Genomic DNA, 15,806 nt, shown 5'->3' on the forward strand with positions numbered 1-15,806 from the left:
GGTGGCGGGCGCCTGTAGTCCCAGCTACTCGGGAGGCTGAGGCAAGAGAATGGCGTGAACCCGGGAGGCGGAGCTTGCAGTGAGCTGAGATCCGGTCACTGCACTCCAGCCTGGGCAACAGAGTGAGACTCCATCTCAAAAAAAAAAATAAATAAATAAAACTGTTTACTTCTTTTCTGGAAACTTTGCCCAGTAATTTGATATATTTTGTCTGAAGATACTCTGGGTGTTTTTCAGACTTCAGTGATTTTATTTGGGGGAGGGTCATGAAATCAAATGCACAAAATCGACTCACTGAGGTAACCAGCATAAAAAAAAAGAAGTAGAAAACATGAGTGCACAGTTTCAAGTAAATGTTAGCGTGCATGTGCTGTGTTGCTATGGAAAATGTAAGCTGTGTCAAAAGTTTGAAAAAATACAATTCTAAGGTGAGTTTCTGCACATAAACTTTAAACATTACTAAAGTAGAGCACATACTCCAACTGAATCACATGGAGGAGAGCAGTCATTTGAACTAAAGATACATCAGGTTACAACATCTGAAATATTTAAGGGTCATCACCAACACCTGACAAGACTGTTGCCACTACAAGTTGTATAGCATCTATAAAGTACCATGCATGAATCTTGACAACTTAACTTCTACCCACTAAACAGTAACTGACATTATGTATGAAACAAAATGTATATTTCTCCGTCTCTCCATTGTCTAGAAAAACTGTTAAAACTGCTACTTTTGTTACTGAATGTAATCGTGTTAGAAAAACAGTCTTGATGAAGACTTCTCCATGCAGTCAATCTTTATTATAGCAGGATTCGCATATTCACATCAAGTACATAGAACTTTTTTTGCCTTTTATATAATACAGAGTTTTTAAATAACTTTACACAGAAATAAATTTCTTCAATCTGAATTTCAGCTATCTTTTTTTATTCTCCATGCTTTCTATCCAAACTGAACAATATTTTCTGTTATACAAATTTACATGAGAAAAACTCCGAAGTACAAATGAAGGGACCTGAGCAGGAAAGAGAACCAAAGGATCAGGAAGTGGGTATGGGGAGAATTAAAAAACACTAAAAGATTCCAGCGAACATTGAGAATAGGGGAAAAGAGGGAGACATCGTCCATTTGACTGAAAATAAATGTCTTTTTTTATGAATTGAAAAATAAGCTTTAAAAATAGTTACTCCATTGTAATTTTTGCAAAGCAGGTATAGAGAGGTCTGTGGACAATTAAAAAGTCCCCATTTTTTCACTGGGCACACCCCAGACTCCATGAGAACCTTTTCAATGCTTGAGTGGAACTGAAGTGTACTAAAGCCGAACCTTCGGCAGCAACAGAAAAGAGGAATGTGTGTGTGAGTTGCCATAACGTTTGGAGCGGTGAAACAGGAACCGTGAATTCACCGCAGTTCAAACAGGAAGCATCTCCCTTTCCTCTCCCTTACAGGAGACATGTCCTCAAACCAAGGAATACATGAAAAGGGAGGGATTTCCTTTTTCTTGGTCTAAACCAAAGAGCAATCACAACCACTGAATAAAATTCAGAGAGACACATGTTGAATGATCAAATTCAATCCCCTGATCAGCTGTATGATCCTATCTTAGGAAAAGCAGCAATTGCCGTGTTGAGGAAAGGATCAGATGTACAACCAACAAATGAGATTACCACAAATATATATCACTGTGATACAGTCCTCAAAAATCAGGCGATACCATGAAGGCCAAACTGAGTCTATACTATGTGGCATGGCCAAAGGAAACACGGAGGACCCATGGATGTACTTTAAAACGAAGGCGGAAGAAGGGGACAGCACAGAGACACACACCCCTGTATGTAAACTAACATAACATGAAGATAAATAAGACATAAAGGCTAGCCACTTATGTTGGTCATTAACATGAATAAAAAGGCATTATATGTTGATATAGCTGGTTTTAATCAGCTATGGAACATACACAAATGTATTAGGAAGGAATGATTCTTAACCGTTCACAGCTTAGAATAAAAAGCATACTTATTGCACTCTTACATTTGATTTCAGGTAATTACAGTTTATTTCCCACCCTCACGTTAACTGTTCCCTATCCTAGATTTACTGCCACCTCACTCCATTTTGGTCTCTGTTCTCTACATCTGTGCCTACTCTGTGAGCTTTGTTGTTTACTTCCAACTCATACTCCACCAAAACACATGTGGGTTCAAAAACTTAACACAAAAATGCAACGCAGTAATTTTCAAAACAAAACCAGGACTAAGCAACTTCATCAAAACCCCCAATCCCACCCCTGTAAACAGACCCTTCCTTTGTGGCATCTCTTCATAAATTTTCTGCCAACTCTCCTGCATATGTGCTGTACGTGAGAACCAGCGGTCATGATGCTGGAGAATGAACTCGGCCGGCCGGGAAAAGCAGATGGTTTGTACAAAACATTTTTTGATACTAACATGAATAAACATATTTTAGTTGTTTTCAGAGCACTTCCATCTACAGAATTCTTTTTAAAAAAATGCACCTCTAAAAAATGGATACACTGGCTTACATTGGCTGTGTCCTCATACACAACTGGTCAAGTCACTGTAATTATTCAAAACAGCTAAATAAATGTCAACATTTTAATAAAGCTGATTTAGTAATTCATAAAACCTAACAGTTGAAGTTGTGGATGTTAAATAAAAGTACTTTAATCACTCATTGAGTTGGGGACTAACTGCCCCATGCATTTTTTTTTTTAAAGCACTGTTACCTTAATTTAAGATTTTAGGTGTTGGGTTTCTGTCCTTTTCTACCTTAAAAATGCCTGATAGGAACTGTTAATTACCCTTTCCACAATTAACAAAAATTAGAATTGAATTTCAATTTAAATGTCTTTCCCTAAACAAAAGTGAAAATAGGTTATTTGAAAACAAAACAGAGCTTACTGTCTAGTGTACTAATAAAACAAACATCTTACCAGTATTTTTAATTTTACCAGAGCTAGCAACATGGACCACAGATACACTGGTGACTCCGCTCTCCTCTGGCCAAGCCGCAAATCATCCCCTGCGGCAGACATGCTACAACCCTCCTCTGCGGTTCATCTACCAATGGGCATCAGTAATCCATCCCGGTACAACATTTCAAGGATGCGCTGGAGACAATACATGGACTTCCTCTTTCAATGGTGAGGAATGAAACAAGATACAAGAACCACACCATGGAATATGTTTTCTTTTACATCCAACGGCCAGGTCATAACAGGACGCCTTGAGACCTCCACCCTGGCCCCGATAGTGCTTTGGGACAGGATGACTAACGCAGTCCAGCTTCATGTGCAAGCAAGTCCTGGGAAGAAATTTACATTTCAAACTGAAAAATCAGTGTCTAGGTTGGCAGCAGTACTCTGGAAACTGATAAAACCAAATTCGGTCCTGTATTTCAATTTCCCCTTCTAAGTTAATACACGATTGCTGCCCATCATACAGTACTTCAACCCTAAACTACAGCAATTTCTTGAAATTTCTGTCAACATTTCTGTTGTATAAAAGTTCCATGCTTTGAAGAGCTTATGGGAGTAGAAAAAGTTTCTCTAGAAATGTCACTGAACTATATTTTCAACCTAGTTGCTCTATGTGATAAATATATCTGACTATACTAGGGATTATGTGCTTTAAAAAAATAATTTTGTTCACTGAAAATTTACCTGTGTGTTTTCTCATTGTTAAATGTGATTTTGGCTATAAACTGTTTAGTGCATTTACCTATGCAGTTTAAATTGCACTCTAAAAATTATTAACACAGCTGAGTTAAACCAGAGTGGCTGCTCTCTTCACAAATCACTGATTTCTGCTAAAATTTTAGCTTTTTTATTGCATCATGAAGGCACAGTAAGATCATTTGGCAAATTGTCAAGGTATTTTTCTAGAGCCTCACCTACACCATATCGACACATGACCTGTAAGCTCTTTGCTCTTCATACTCACAGTAAACCTTCCATCTCTGGCTATGGTGTTTATAGCCTAATGGTTGGAATCTGCTAGTCTCAAGGTGCTGGTATTCTAGCACTAACAATGCCAACTTGGACAAAGAAGAGAATCTTGCAAAGAGAGTAACATTCTACCCTCTCAGCTGGGCAGTCTCTATGAATACCTGTGCATGTGACAAAGCTGCAGCAAGCTCATTATGAGGACGTACTGTCTTGCCAAGCCTACTGAAAATTAAAATTACATCACTGTTAGTGAAGTGATACCACAGCTATTTAATTTCATGCAACTGACTCAAGGTTAAGATTCTGAAACGTACCCCTAAACCGGTTCTGGCACCACTTTCAACAACATTCAGATATTCTGAGCAACACATTTTTTTTACAGTATTACTGCTTAAATGTATAATGCCCTTTAGGACAAAATGAGAGTGCTCAAATACAAGTACACAAAAAAGTTAAAATCTTAAATCATCGTCATGTTCTACAGCTCCTGACTTTTCATATTTTAAAATAAATAACTATTCATTACCTCATTCTGAGGAGGTAGTTTTTGAAGAGGTCACCTGAACCCTGCAATGTGGTTTCAAACTAAAGCTAGAGATGAGGTTTGCAAGCGGCTGGCAGGTGGATGTACAGTGGGGACAGGTGAGATCTGAGGAGGGTGTGCAGCAGCTCGCACTCCACCTGATGAATACAAGGTAACATCCTGCGATGAAAGTGCTGTCACTGCACCAAACCAGAAGCTAGGAAATATTTACAAGGTTTCAGGTTGGCAGTGCTGCAGTCTTGAATTATTTCTTTATATACTGCTCTTTCTTCTCCAACACCAACATAAATATAGCATATATCATTTGTATGGGATTTTATCTTCTAGAATGCCCTAGTATGCCCTACTAGATCTCAAATACAGTCAGGGGTGGGATATTCAGGAACCAGAATGTGACAGCTAGACACAATCTTCTTTTAAGGTGCACATTAACAACAAATGATCACATTGAATTTTCTATTCACAAATCCCTTTTATAAACTACTTTTTTTGGTCAATATTATTTCAGTGGCAGAAGTCTAGGTCCTAGACTCTAACGATGAAAAAAGTCCATCAGCAATACTACACAGTTACAAACAGTCCTCTATAGTTGCTCTCAAATTTTTCAGAAGGCTTTACCTCTCCCTACCAAAAATAAAACACACTACAGAAGGCACTGCAGCCACTTTACAGACCAGACTGTTACACCCTTACAAGATGATCAGTGACGCAGCCACATACTGTCTATACAATTACTCATAAAGTGCTTTTCACAAATAAGGACTTCTTCCTCATTTTTAGGAGCTCAGTAAGTCTATCTGTTGTCTAGGCATCAAAAAATAAAGCAGATAAAACACAAATAAAACATATTTGCATGTCATTTGTAAACTAGAGACAAAACCTATTTCATAGAAAAAGGAAGAAAAGAGAGGTTTAAATATTTTATTTTTAAAGGTCTCTATAAAAATCTCAATATACTGAGCCTGGCTCCTGGGCACAGCTTCATTCGAGATCAAGTCTGCTCCCCTGTTCAAATGAGATACCAGCCTATTCTAAAATGCAAGGGAAGAAAAAGTGTATCACCCTGAATGTTGTTTAGGAAACTGAAATGCTAAGCTTCCTCCCTAATGGTACTGCCCCTGCCCCGCGGAGGCAGTCCTGGATCCAGGCTGCACACGTTCTGCCTCCTCGGCAGGATATGAAACACATCCTCTTGCTCAAGCCCAGGTCTCTCTACCTGCAGAAACTTGAAGCCAATCTTAGTAAAGGGAACACAGCCACATTTAAAAGCATCTAGAGATATATTTAAAAAGAAAAAAATAGCTAATGCTTTTCAAGAGAGGCAGTATTATGCACAGATGTTCTTCAAATCAGCGGGAATTATTTTCACCTTTGCAGTTTCTGAATTTTGTAAGACACTGCCCTGTTGATGTAAAACTTAAAAACAATTTGCTTTTCAAACTGATGAATAACTTAAGGATTTTTTCCATTTTACTAGGACAATCTTTTACAAGACAATGAACATTTCAATAGGTTTTCTTCTGAATACATGTATGTTAGCAAAAATCTAATGGTAGTGAGCTTTTAGTAAGCTGAAATACAGAGAGCAGGGCCTGGAGTTACAATCTGAAAATTTTAAATAACAATTTATAATTCCTTGATTTATTCTGGGTCTCGGTTAATTTCTTTCAAGTCCTTGGCTATAGCTTGGTTGGTCTATCTGATTTGATTTATGTTCCTAAATTCTGAGTCTAGATTCCTGATAAAGGAGGTTTGCCATTAATTTGCCATTAATACATCTGCTTTCTTTGCTATGACTGTGATTGATATTACCCTTTAATAAAGGCCAATGGAAGCTATAACTAGGTTATATTTTCCATTTGTGCAAAGATAAAGATTTAGGTTCTTAATGAACGCCAGCTCTTTCTATAAAAACCACTGATGACAGGTTTCCCACACACCCTCCCTCAGTCCTAATATCCCTAAAATTGCTCTCTGTCTGGGAATTCAGCTGCCAAACTGCCCAACCTTTTGAAGACCAGGCTTGGGAAAAAAGGAAGGAGGAGAATGAATGGAGACGCCACCATTTTTATTTTGTTGCATATTCTAGATAAAAGACTAGAAAGAAGATGTGGGATGTAGTGTTAGGAATCAGTTGGAAGAAACAATGAGATTATTAGCAAAGATGTTAGTATGGATCCAGCAAGTACCATTAATTGAAAAATTATAAATATTTGTCATTATGCTAAGATTCCTTATATTTAGGTAGAGAAAAGGATAATGATCTTTCTTAAAAGCTGTTTATATAACAAAAATACAATTTTCAGGATATATAATTCTGGTGGGAGGTATTTTTTTTCCAATTCAATTAAATCTGAAAATTTTCTTTTTAATAAAAATATAAAAGAAACTCAGAAATTAAAACCTGTACCTTATATTTAAATTATCTAAATTTCTCACATTCAAAACTGTTATTAAGCAGTTTTGTGGGGTTTTAGTTAGATACTGCCATGGCATTTTGTGCCTTGGACAAAGTAGCCACATAAGTAGTTGGTGACTGGAAGAGCATAGGAGGAAGATATAAACTGTATTTCCTGAGAATTTGCTACATTGTGGAGGAAACAAAAATCCGCAAACATTTATCTTCATTGCTGGACCCAATGAGAAAGAAGGCAATGTGTGCCAGCACTATCTAGCCTGCTTGGTTAGGCAGATACCTCAGTGAGCAAGGAAACAAAAGGCCAGAGACCCCGGAGGTCAGGAAGAAGATGCAGCATGCCCTTTTCCTCCATACCAAGAAGCATCTACTCCTCACTGCTCAGCCTCCATTTAAATAAAATAGTTTCCTTTTGATAAAATTTGTCAAGGCCTGAACACACACCACACAGAAAGGGCAAGCTGCATTTCTGTTCCATCCCTCAGAAATTAACTGGTGGTCACCAGAGGAAAGAGCTCCACAACAAAATTCCAGAACAGGAAAGAGAACGATGCTTGGTGATTGAAACTGCCCCATCAGATGATCAGCCACAAATTGATCTGGTGGTTAGAAGGGCAAAGTTGACTGGCAGACTTTCCATAGCAAATCTCCCAAGCTGTAGCAGCAGTTTCTTTCCATCATGCCTGACCATCAAAAGGTCAGAATTCAGGGTCTCTCCTCTTTCTTCCCGGGACTGGGCAGACTTGTATGCTCGTGGTATTTTTGTTGAAGAAACATTGGCAGCAGAGAATTCTGGTTCCTAAAACATTCTTTCCTCTTTTGTTGGATGGGAAATTCCATTCTGTTCCACATCAGCTTATGCACTGGAAATTTTGTATCTTTAAAAAAAGATTTGAGGAACAGAACTGTGTTTTGATGTTAACAAATTGTACGAACACAAGACTTAAGAAATAAGAGCAGATGCTGCCATGATGGTGGCTACTTGAAGGCTGCAAATTCTCCTGTAGAGGGAGGACAAGAGCTAATTTTAAAAAAGTCATCTCAAATAACCTAGAGACACAGAAAAAGCCTCATTTGAGCTTCATTGAAAAGTGACTAGTTATATATTTCAAGTCAAGCAACAGCATTGCTAATTTAAAAGCTAAAATGGCTGAAACCCATGGAATAACACAACATATATAGTATGCAGAACATGGTTTAGCTATATCAATTAAATAGCAAGTCTGCAGAGAGTTTCCCAGTTGGGTTTTATGTATCATGGTTCTGATCAAGCTGAAAACAGTTCCAATGAACAAATTAATTTCTCAGAAACTGAATGTAAAGTAGTAATGTTAATTTGTAGAATACTTCCACCCCTGAATTATCAACTCATTTTCACCTATCATATTATTATAATGCCACTATTAGGAAAAGAGAGGCAGTCGTTATCCTCATTTTGCGAAAGATACAATTAAGAGGTCAAATGATTTATTCACATCACACGTTTGACAGAGAGAGAAAATCCAGACCTCCCATTTTCTATTTAATTTCACCTTCAAACTAACAAAAAATTAAATATAGGCACATGTCACTGAACATAATTATCAGTATAAGGGATTCTTTAAACCACAAAGTACCTTTGTGATATCATGCTCCTATAGCTTAATGAATTTGGGGGCTTCATGCCATTATTTTTCTTTTCTTTCTTCTTCTTTTTTTTTTTTTTTTTGAGATGGAGTTTTGCTTTTGTTGCCCAGGCTGGAGTGCAATGGTGCGATCTCGGCTCACTGCAACCTCTGCTCCTGGGTTCAAGTGATTCTCCTGCCTCAGCCTCCCAAGTAGCTGGGATTATAGGCACCCGCCACCAGGCCTGGCTAATTTTTGTATTTTTAGTAGAGATGGGGTTTCACCATGTTGGCCAGGCTGGGTCTCAAACTCCTGACTGGACCTCAAACTCCAGGCTGGGTCTCAAACTCTAGGTAATCTGCCTGCCTTGGCCTCCCAAAGTGTTGGGATTACAGGTGTGAGTTACTGCACCCGGCCGCCATTATTTTTCATTGACCATTTTGTCCACAGTTTCTACTTGTAACTAAAGGCCAGTTCCTGTTATATACATTATAGATAATTTCTGGGGATTAGTTAATAACTGACAATTATCAAAATTCAGTCAGCCATACCACTATTTTTCTTTTTTTTTTTTGAGACGGAGTCTCACTCTGTCGCCCAGGCTGGAGTGCAGTGGTGCGATCACGGCTCACTGCAAGCTCTGCCTCCCAGGTTCACACCATTCTCCTGCCTCAGCCTCCCCAGCAGCTGGGGCTACAGGCACCCGCCACCAAGCCCGGCTAATTTTTTTGTATTTTTAGTAGAGACGGGGTTTCACCGTGTTAGCCAGGATGGTCTCGATCTCCCGACCTCGTGATCTGCCCACCTCGGCCTCCCACAGGGCTGGGATTACAAGTGTGAGCCACCGCGCCTGGCCAGCCATACCACTATTTTTCAATAGCAGCTTCTGGTGAGGTTCCAAGCAATCACTTATATGAATATACCGTTTAAGTAATCCAGGAATAACCTATCTGATTTCTGATTGCTATCAGATTCTAACTGGTTGCTAGATAACGTTGGCACATCCCAACAAACAACAGATTGCTAATGACTGGATGACTGAATCCTTAGCTTTGTAAGCTGATGGTACTAATGACTGACTGAGTGCCTGATGCCTCACTGAACACTTTGTACACATCTGCATCCAATCCTCATAATAACAGTGTGAGGCAGATGCTATTATCTATATTATATTGATGAGGAAGCCAGGGTTTAGAGTGGTCAAGTAACTTGCCTGAGATCATATGCAAAAAATTGCAGAGATGGAATGCAAACCCAGGTGCTGACTCCAAGACCCAGTAGTTCCTAAACAACTTTCAACAATTAACACTTTGTTTCCCAATCTGAATACCACTACTAATGAACTGTAGATAGTCATACTACCTCTTTCTATGCATGGATTCCTTTTAACAAGCAATTAACTAAGGTATTGTGAGTCCAAAGATCAAGAAAGGGTAAAAGAATTATTGTCTCATATTTAAAGTTAAAAGGTTTGGGGAATCTGGCACTGATTTTTTTTTTTTTAAAGGCTAAATTAAATGACAAAGACCTTAGAGTAAAACATTTGGAGTATAATCATAGGAGGCTAATATTACGGTAACACACTCCAGAAATATACAAACATTCTTACTATTGTTGCTTACAGTTTGAGTACTTATAATTTTAAGGCTGCTATTTTTAGTGTTTTAATGTTTCTTTAAAGTGACTTGCAACATTCTTATGAGTAATCATGTATCTAGCCGAATCCAAATCTCATTAAGGTCAATGTAAACATAAGATTTACAGAAAAGAAATCTTTATAAAAATGCCTAGAATTAATCTACTAAATAAAAAAAATCAGAAAATGATAGTATCTAAGCCAAATCTTAATATACCACATTAAAAAATACTTAAAAAAATCTTCAGCTAAGGTTGGGCATGGTGGTTCACGCCTGTAATCCCAGCACTTCAGGAGGCCGAGGCAGGAGGACTGCTTGAGCCCAGGACTTTGAGACCAGGTAGGGCAACATAGTGAGACCCTGTCTCTACAATAAATAAATAAATAAATAAATAAATAAATAAATAAAAATTAAAAAAAAAATTAGTTGGATGTGGTGGCAAATGCATGTAGTCCCAGCTACCTAGGAGGCTGAAGTGGGAGGATCACTTGAGACCAGCAGGTTGAGGCTGCAGTGAGCCAGGATTGTACCACTGCACTCCAGCCTGAGTAACGAAACCCTGTCTCGAAAACAAAACAAAACAAAACACACACACACAAACACACACACAACTTCAGATAATGTTTCCTATTCATTATAATAATTAGAAATTTCATTTTTTGAAGTGTCATACTCCACAAACTTAAATATTAGTCTTAAAAATAAAAACCAGGCCGGCAAGGTTGCTCATGCCTGTAATCCCAGCACTTTGGGAGGCTGAGGTGGGAGGATCACCTGAGGTCAGGAGTTCAAGACCAGCCTGGCCAACATGGTGAAACTCTGTTTCTACTGGGAAAAAAAAAAAAAATTATAGTCAGGTGTGGTGCCACATACCTGTAATTCCAGCTACTCAGGAGGTTGAGGCAGGAGAATCACTTGAACCCGGGAGGCAGAGGCTGCAGTTAGCTGAGATCACACCACTGCACTCCAGTCTGGGCAATAGAATGAGACTCTGTCTCAAAAACAAAAACAAAAATTACCAGGGCGTGGTGGTACTGCACCACTACACTCCAGACTGAATGACAGAGTGAGACTCTGTCTCCAAAAAAAAATTAAAACCAAACAACCGCACAAAGAACAAAGCAAACACTATCACTCTATCGAAAGTGTAGTGCTTCTAACAGAACGCAGTTCTTTTTATAGTCACACTTGGGATTGAGGGGAAAAAAAAAAACAATCCATAGTTTAGGAATCAATAAAATAAGACTCTTAAAATGTCCCTAAAATCATGGAGAATTTAAGGAAAACATGGCAGTAACAGGTGATGAATCTGCTTTCAGAAAAAGTATCTTTTCTTAATGATTCCTTCTTGCCGATCTGGAAATCTCTACTATTCTACTTCCTACCCGATTTTATCTGAAGAGCCAACTCTGCTTGCGTGAAGTTATTTGAAATGAAATACTTAGATACTCTGTGTCTTAAAAAATATCTTGGTATATTAATTAAAAAAAAAAATCAATTCGAGGCCAAATTGAAGCATTTTCTTTCCCCTTCTTTCAGGCTGAGGATAACTTAAGCTGCATTTTCAATTTCTTTTTTTGAGAGTCTTGCTCTATTACCCAGGCTGGAGTGCAGTGGTGCAGTCTTGGCTCACTGCAACCTCCGCCTCCTGGGTTCAAGCAATTCTTGTGCTTTAGCCTCCCAAGCAGCTAGATTACAGGTGCACACTACTATGCCCAGCTTTTTGTATTTTTAGTAGAGACGGGGTTTCGCCATGTTGGCCAGGCTGGTCTCGAACTGGCCTCAAGTGATCTATCTGCCTCAGCCTCCCAAAGTGCTGGGATTACAGATGTGAGCCACCACAACCGGCCATGCATTTTCAATTTAACTTTATTTAGGAATACAGCAGAGAACAACTGGGAAGACTGAGAAAAAAAAAAAAAGACCCTGTGATTTTAGACACCTCAAATGTCATGGTTTATGTGAAAGCTAAGGACTTTATTAACTAGTTTAAAAATATTACTCATTACCCTTTATTCCAGAATGGAGTACATTTTAATGGGCATTATACACACAATTTGATAAATTCCTTAAAGTATGTTATAAAAAATGTAACAGGTTACTTCTTACTCAAATTAATCACTACTTGACATTTAAGGAGAAAGTCAACCGCAGCCAGAGTAAATCCCCTCCTGACACTCTGTCATGACTTTCAAACAGTTTCTTTTTTTTAGACAGGGTTTTGCTTTGTTGCCCAGGCTGGAGTGCAGTGGCGTGATGAAGGCTCACAGCAGCCTCCGCCTCCCAGGTTCAAGCGATCCTCCCAGGTCAGCCTCCCAAGTGGCTGGGGCTACAGTCGTGCACCACTATGCTTGGCTAATTTTTAAATTTTTTTGTAGAGACAGGGTTTTGCCATGTTCTCCAGACTGTTTCAAACTCCTGGGCTCATGCGATCTGCCCACCTTGGCCTCCAAAAGTGCTGGGATTACAGCATGAGCCACCATGCCTGGCCCAGGCAGTTTCAAAAGCATGGGAAACATTCTGGCATAGACACATTGGGTCTTTTAAATTCTTTGAGAAAACAGTCACAGGAGAGATGAAATATTTAGTAAAGTAAAAAGTTCTACAGAAATGCCCAAAAATTTTCAATCAAGTAAGACTATAACTGATAAAATGTTTCTGTCATGAAGCACCATCTCATAGTATTTTTAAAAAAGGCACATAATGTTCTTAAACTAAGAGTGACTCACTTGAGAGAAAGGTTATTTAAGCTGGTATATTAAATAGCCAATGTTTTAGGACAATTTTAACTATTGGTTTAACTATTAGAGTTTAGTATCTAAATGGCTGGTATATGCCATCCAAGGGGCAGGAAGAAAATAAATAAAAAAGATTAAATGGCTAGTATAATGCCTGAAAATAAATACATTTATTTATTCACAGGAAGCACTTGATTACACAGGAAGCATCTGATTACATCCTGTGATCCTGAAACTACTTAAAATCAAGAAGACAAATCTTTTTCCCTATCACTGATTAGTAAAACTTTTAAAAGGTAAAACAAATTTTATAAAAAGGTTTCCTTACTGAAGAAGGAAATCAACTTTAATTCAAAAAAAAAAAATGAGGGCTCAGGTTTCAGGAAAAAAGCAGTCACAAAAGAACAAATGTTTTTTTGTTTCAGCTACTTAGTCAAAGAGATTAACTCTACATATGGTTAGAAAAAATAATGTTTTTATTTGGAGAATATATTTAAAACTCAGTATAAAACAAAACCCAAGAACAAATACAATTAAACCTGAAAGGGAAACATTTAATTCTACTGCTTCCTATTTCTCCATATCCGTATTAGCTAAACACGTCACCTGTCACATTTTTAATGTCCTTTCACTAACATTTCCGGTGGACCTAATTTAAAAGACAGAGTAGAATTACTCTGTGTTACTTTGGAGGCGTGTTTTACTGGCTACAGAATGGAACAATGAATTTCTGAGTGGTTCTACAGAGCTTAGCCATGCCCCATTGCAAAGGAGACTAATAAAGAAAGGAAGGAAAGGCGTCAGATGCAGACGATGGGAGCCTAGGCAGGATGGCACCGAGAAGAAAAAGAGAGTGAAGAATGAAAGGAAGAACAGTGAGGCAGATATGCTGGGAAACTCTAGAAGGAGCTCTATCAATAAAGAGATCCCTTGACCTTGTGCCTCAAAATGGCCAAACCTTTGGAGCATTCCACAAAGTCAATTTTATAAAAACTTGGTTAGTTACATGCTTGTAGTCTTCTATTTGTGAATGAATAAAACTCTATCTTACAATTACTAATAATCATATTTTTAGTGTCACTGGAGGATTTAAAAATCACATACTTAGATATTTTCTAATAGTTACATTTCTTTATTCCTTAGTATCATCTTTTTAAAATATGAGAAATGTTCCTTTTCATTTTCTTAACTAAATTCATGAATCAATTCTGAAATCATAATGGCATTACTTATCTTAAGCTACCCAAATGAGGGGCTAAAGGTTTGCCATAATTATTATTGAGTGGTTTCCTGGATGACATCTAACTATTCAAACAAAGAAAATGTTTCAAAAATTTATTTATGGGCACTTAAAAACTAAATTATCATTAATTTAAAGTCTTCTCAATTTACTTCTTTATTGACTTTAAGGAGGCATTCACACGGATGTCTGTTTACTGGAAGAACCTTGAACTACTGGCTACATTTAAAAATCATGACAAAACCAAATTGAGTAAGTGAAGATATAGTTAAGAGGCTGACAGTAAGTAGAGACGGCCAAATCTTTGACAGGACCACGTGCTGTTGCTTTCTACAAAGGATTCCCTCTGAATCACAGTAAGAATACACTGACCACCACATTACAGTCATTTTCTACACAACAATCTATAAGTATTAAAGAACCCTAACAAATACTTCATACCATGGAATGCAAAAAGGAGAAGAGCATTCATTCATCGTAAGTAGAATCTTGCTGGGCAAAGAATATAAGGAGGACAGAACATGAGACATAATGATAAAGTGATTGCTAAAATACGTATCATTGAGAGGTAAGAATAATCTAATAACAACTTAAAAAAATCTATTACCTGGTGTTTGGCAACCAGAGGTATCTCAAAGAAAAACACACCTAAAAGTTCTCACAGAATTCTGTGAAGATTTTTTGTAGGGGAGGGATTGGGTACGAAGGGAGCAAGGCATTTGCAATGAAATTTGACTTCTACATGAGCAAGACATCCTTAATGTATTTTTTTAAAAAAAAAAAAGGCTATTTAAAAGAAACTCCAATTTATAACATTTTCCTGCTAAAAATCCAAAGTTAAGACATTTTACTCATGTCAAACATGCCACTCCTTAGCAATATTTTTGGTCACCTGCACTCAAAATTTATAAAAAGAAACTTAGTTTATTGCTTCAAGGAAATAAAGGACATCCACATTTTCCAAATTGTTATAAAAAGAAACAGTTACAGTATTAATAATAATTATTATTAAATTCTACTGACTTCCTAAATTAGATCTGCTCAGTTTGCCTTATCTAACCTAGGCTAACCGACTGCCAACTTCTCACCTGCAAACACAGGCACTGGTAGGGTCTTCTTCTGGAGTCCCTAGTGGACATGTGGTAGCTGGTAACAAAAGTTGCATGAGAAACTGAAGTTTAATACTTAAAATGACCAAGTGAACGAAACAAACCCGGAACAGAAAGTAAAGCCTCTAGAAGAGGCTCTGCCAATTTTTAGCAATGTCTATATATTTTAACCCTTGGATGTTAAAAATCCAATGTTAAGTATAAATTTTAGTTTGGGGAAAAATTATACCTAGTCTTTAACCACACAAGTGTTCTTTGGTTCACCTTAAAAAAAAAGAATGTTTTATTCAATTTAACATATAAGCAAACATATGTTCATTTATTTTCCTTTTGTTGCTACTCTCCTGAACTCTCTCATTCATTTATTTCAGTGGACAGGAAACGCACCATATCCCCCTGCCTGGATGGGTGTTTTTGGAGAAGCACAAGCATATAGACTAAAATCCTCTGTTTGGAAACCAGCCCGATTCAAGGAGGGTTCTGATGCACTGCGGTGAATTTTTGGCAATGAGCGGGCCAGCAGCTCAATAGAGGCGAGAATCTA

General features: G+C 37.8%; 2 protein-coding genes across 2 annotated transcripts in view; one reads left to right on the forward strand and one right to left on the reverse strand.

The window, feature by feature from the left end:
* The window catches only part of NDUFB2 (NADH dehydrogenase (ubiquinone) 1 beta subcomplex, 2, 8kDa), a 20,414-nt gene extending 15,916 nt beyond the window's left edge, over positions 1–4,498 (forward strand). Inside the window, exon 5 of the mRNA XM_011941292.1 lies at positions 2,981–4,498. The gene's annotated coding sequence lies outside the window, so the exon portion shown is untranslated. The remainder of the gene's footprint in view (positions 1–2,980) is intronic.
* BRAF (B-Raf proto-oncogene, serine/threonine kinase) overlaps positions 786–15,806 on the reverse strand; it is a 206,708-nt gene continuing 191,687 nt past the window's right edge. The window contains exons 18-19 of the mRNA XM_011941290.1: positions 15,650–15,803; positions 786–7,934 (exon numbers count right to left, since the gene is read on the reverse strand). Of these exons, the coding sequence (XP_011796680.1) occupies positions 7,912–7,934; positions 15,650–15,803 (177 nt within the window). The 3' untranslated portion in view covers positions 786–7,911. The remainder of the gene's footprint in view (positions 7,935–15,649; positions 15,804–15,806) is intronic.

The sequence above is a fragment of the Colobus angolensis genome, unplaced genomic scaffold (genome assembly GCF_000951035.1).
Source record: "Colobus angolensis palliatus isolate OR3802 unplaced genomic scaffold, Cang.pa_1.0 Scaffold2, whole genome shotgun sequence".
NCBI classification, from domain to species: Eukaryota; Metazoa; Chordata; class Mammalia; order Primates; family Cercopithecidae; genus Colobus; species Colobus angolensis.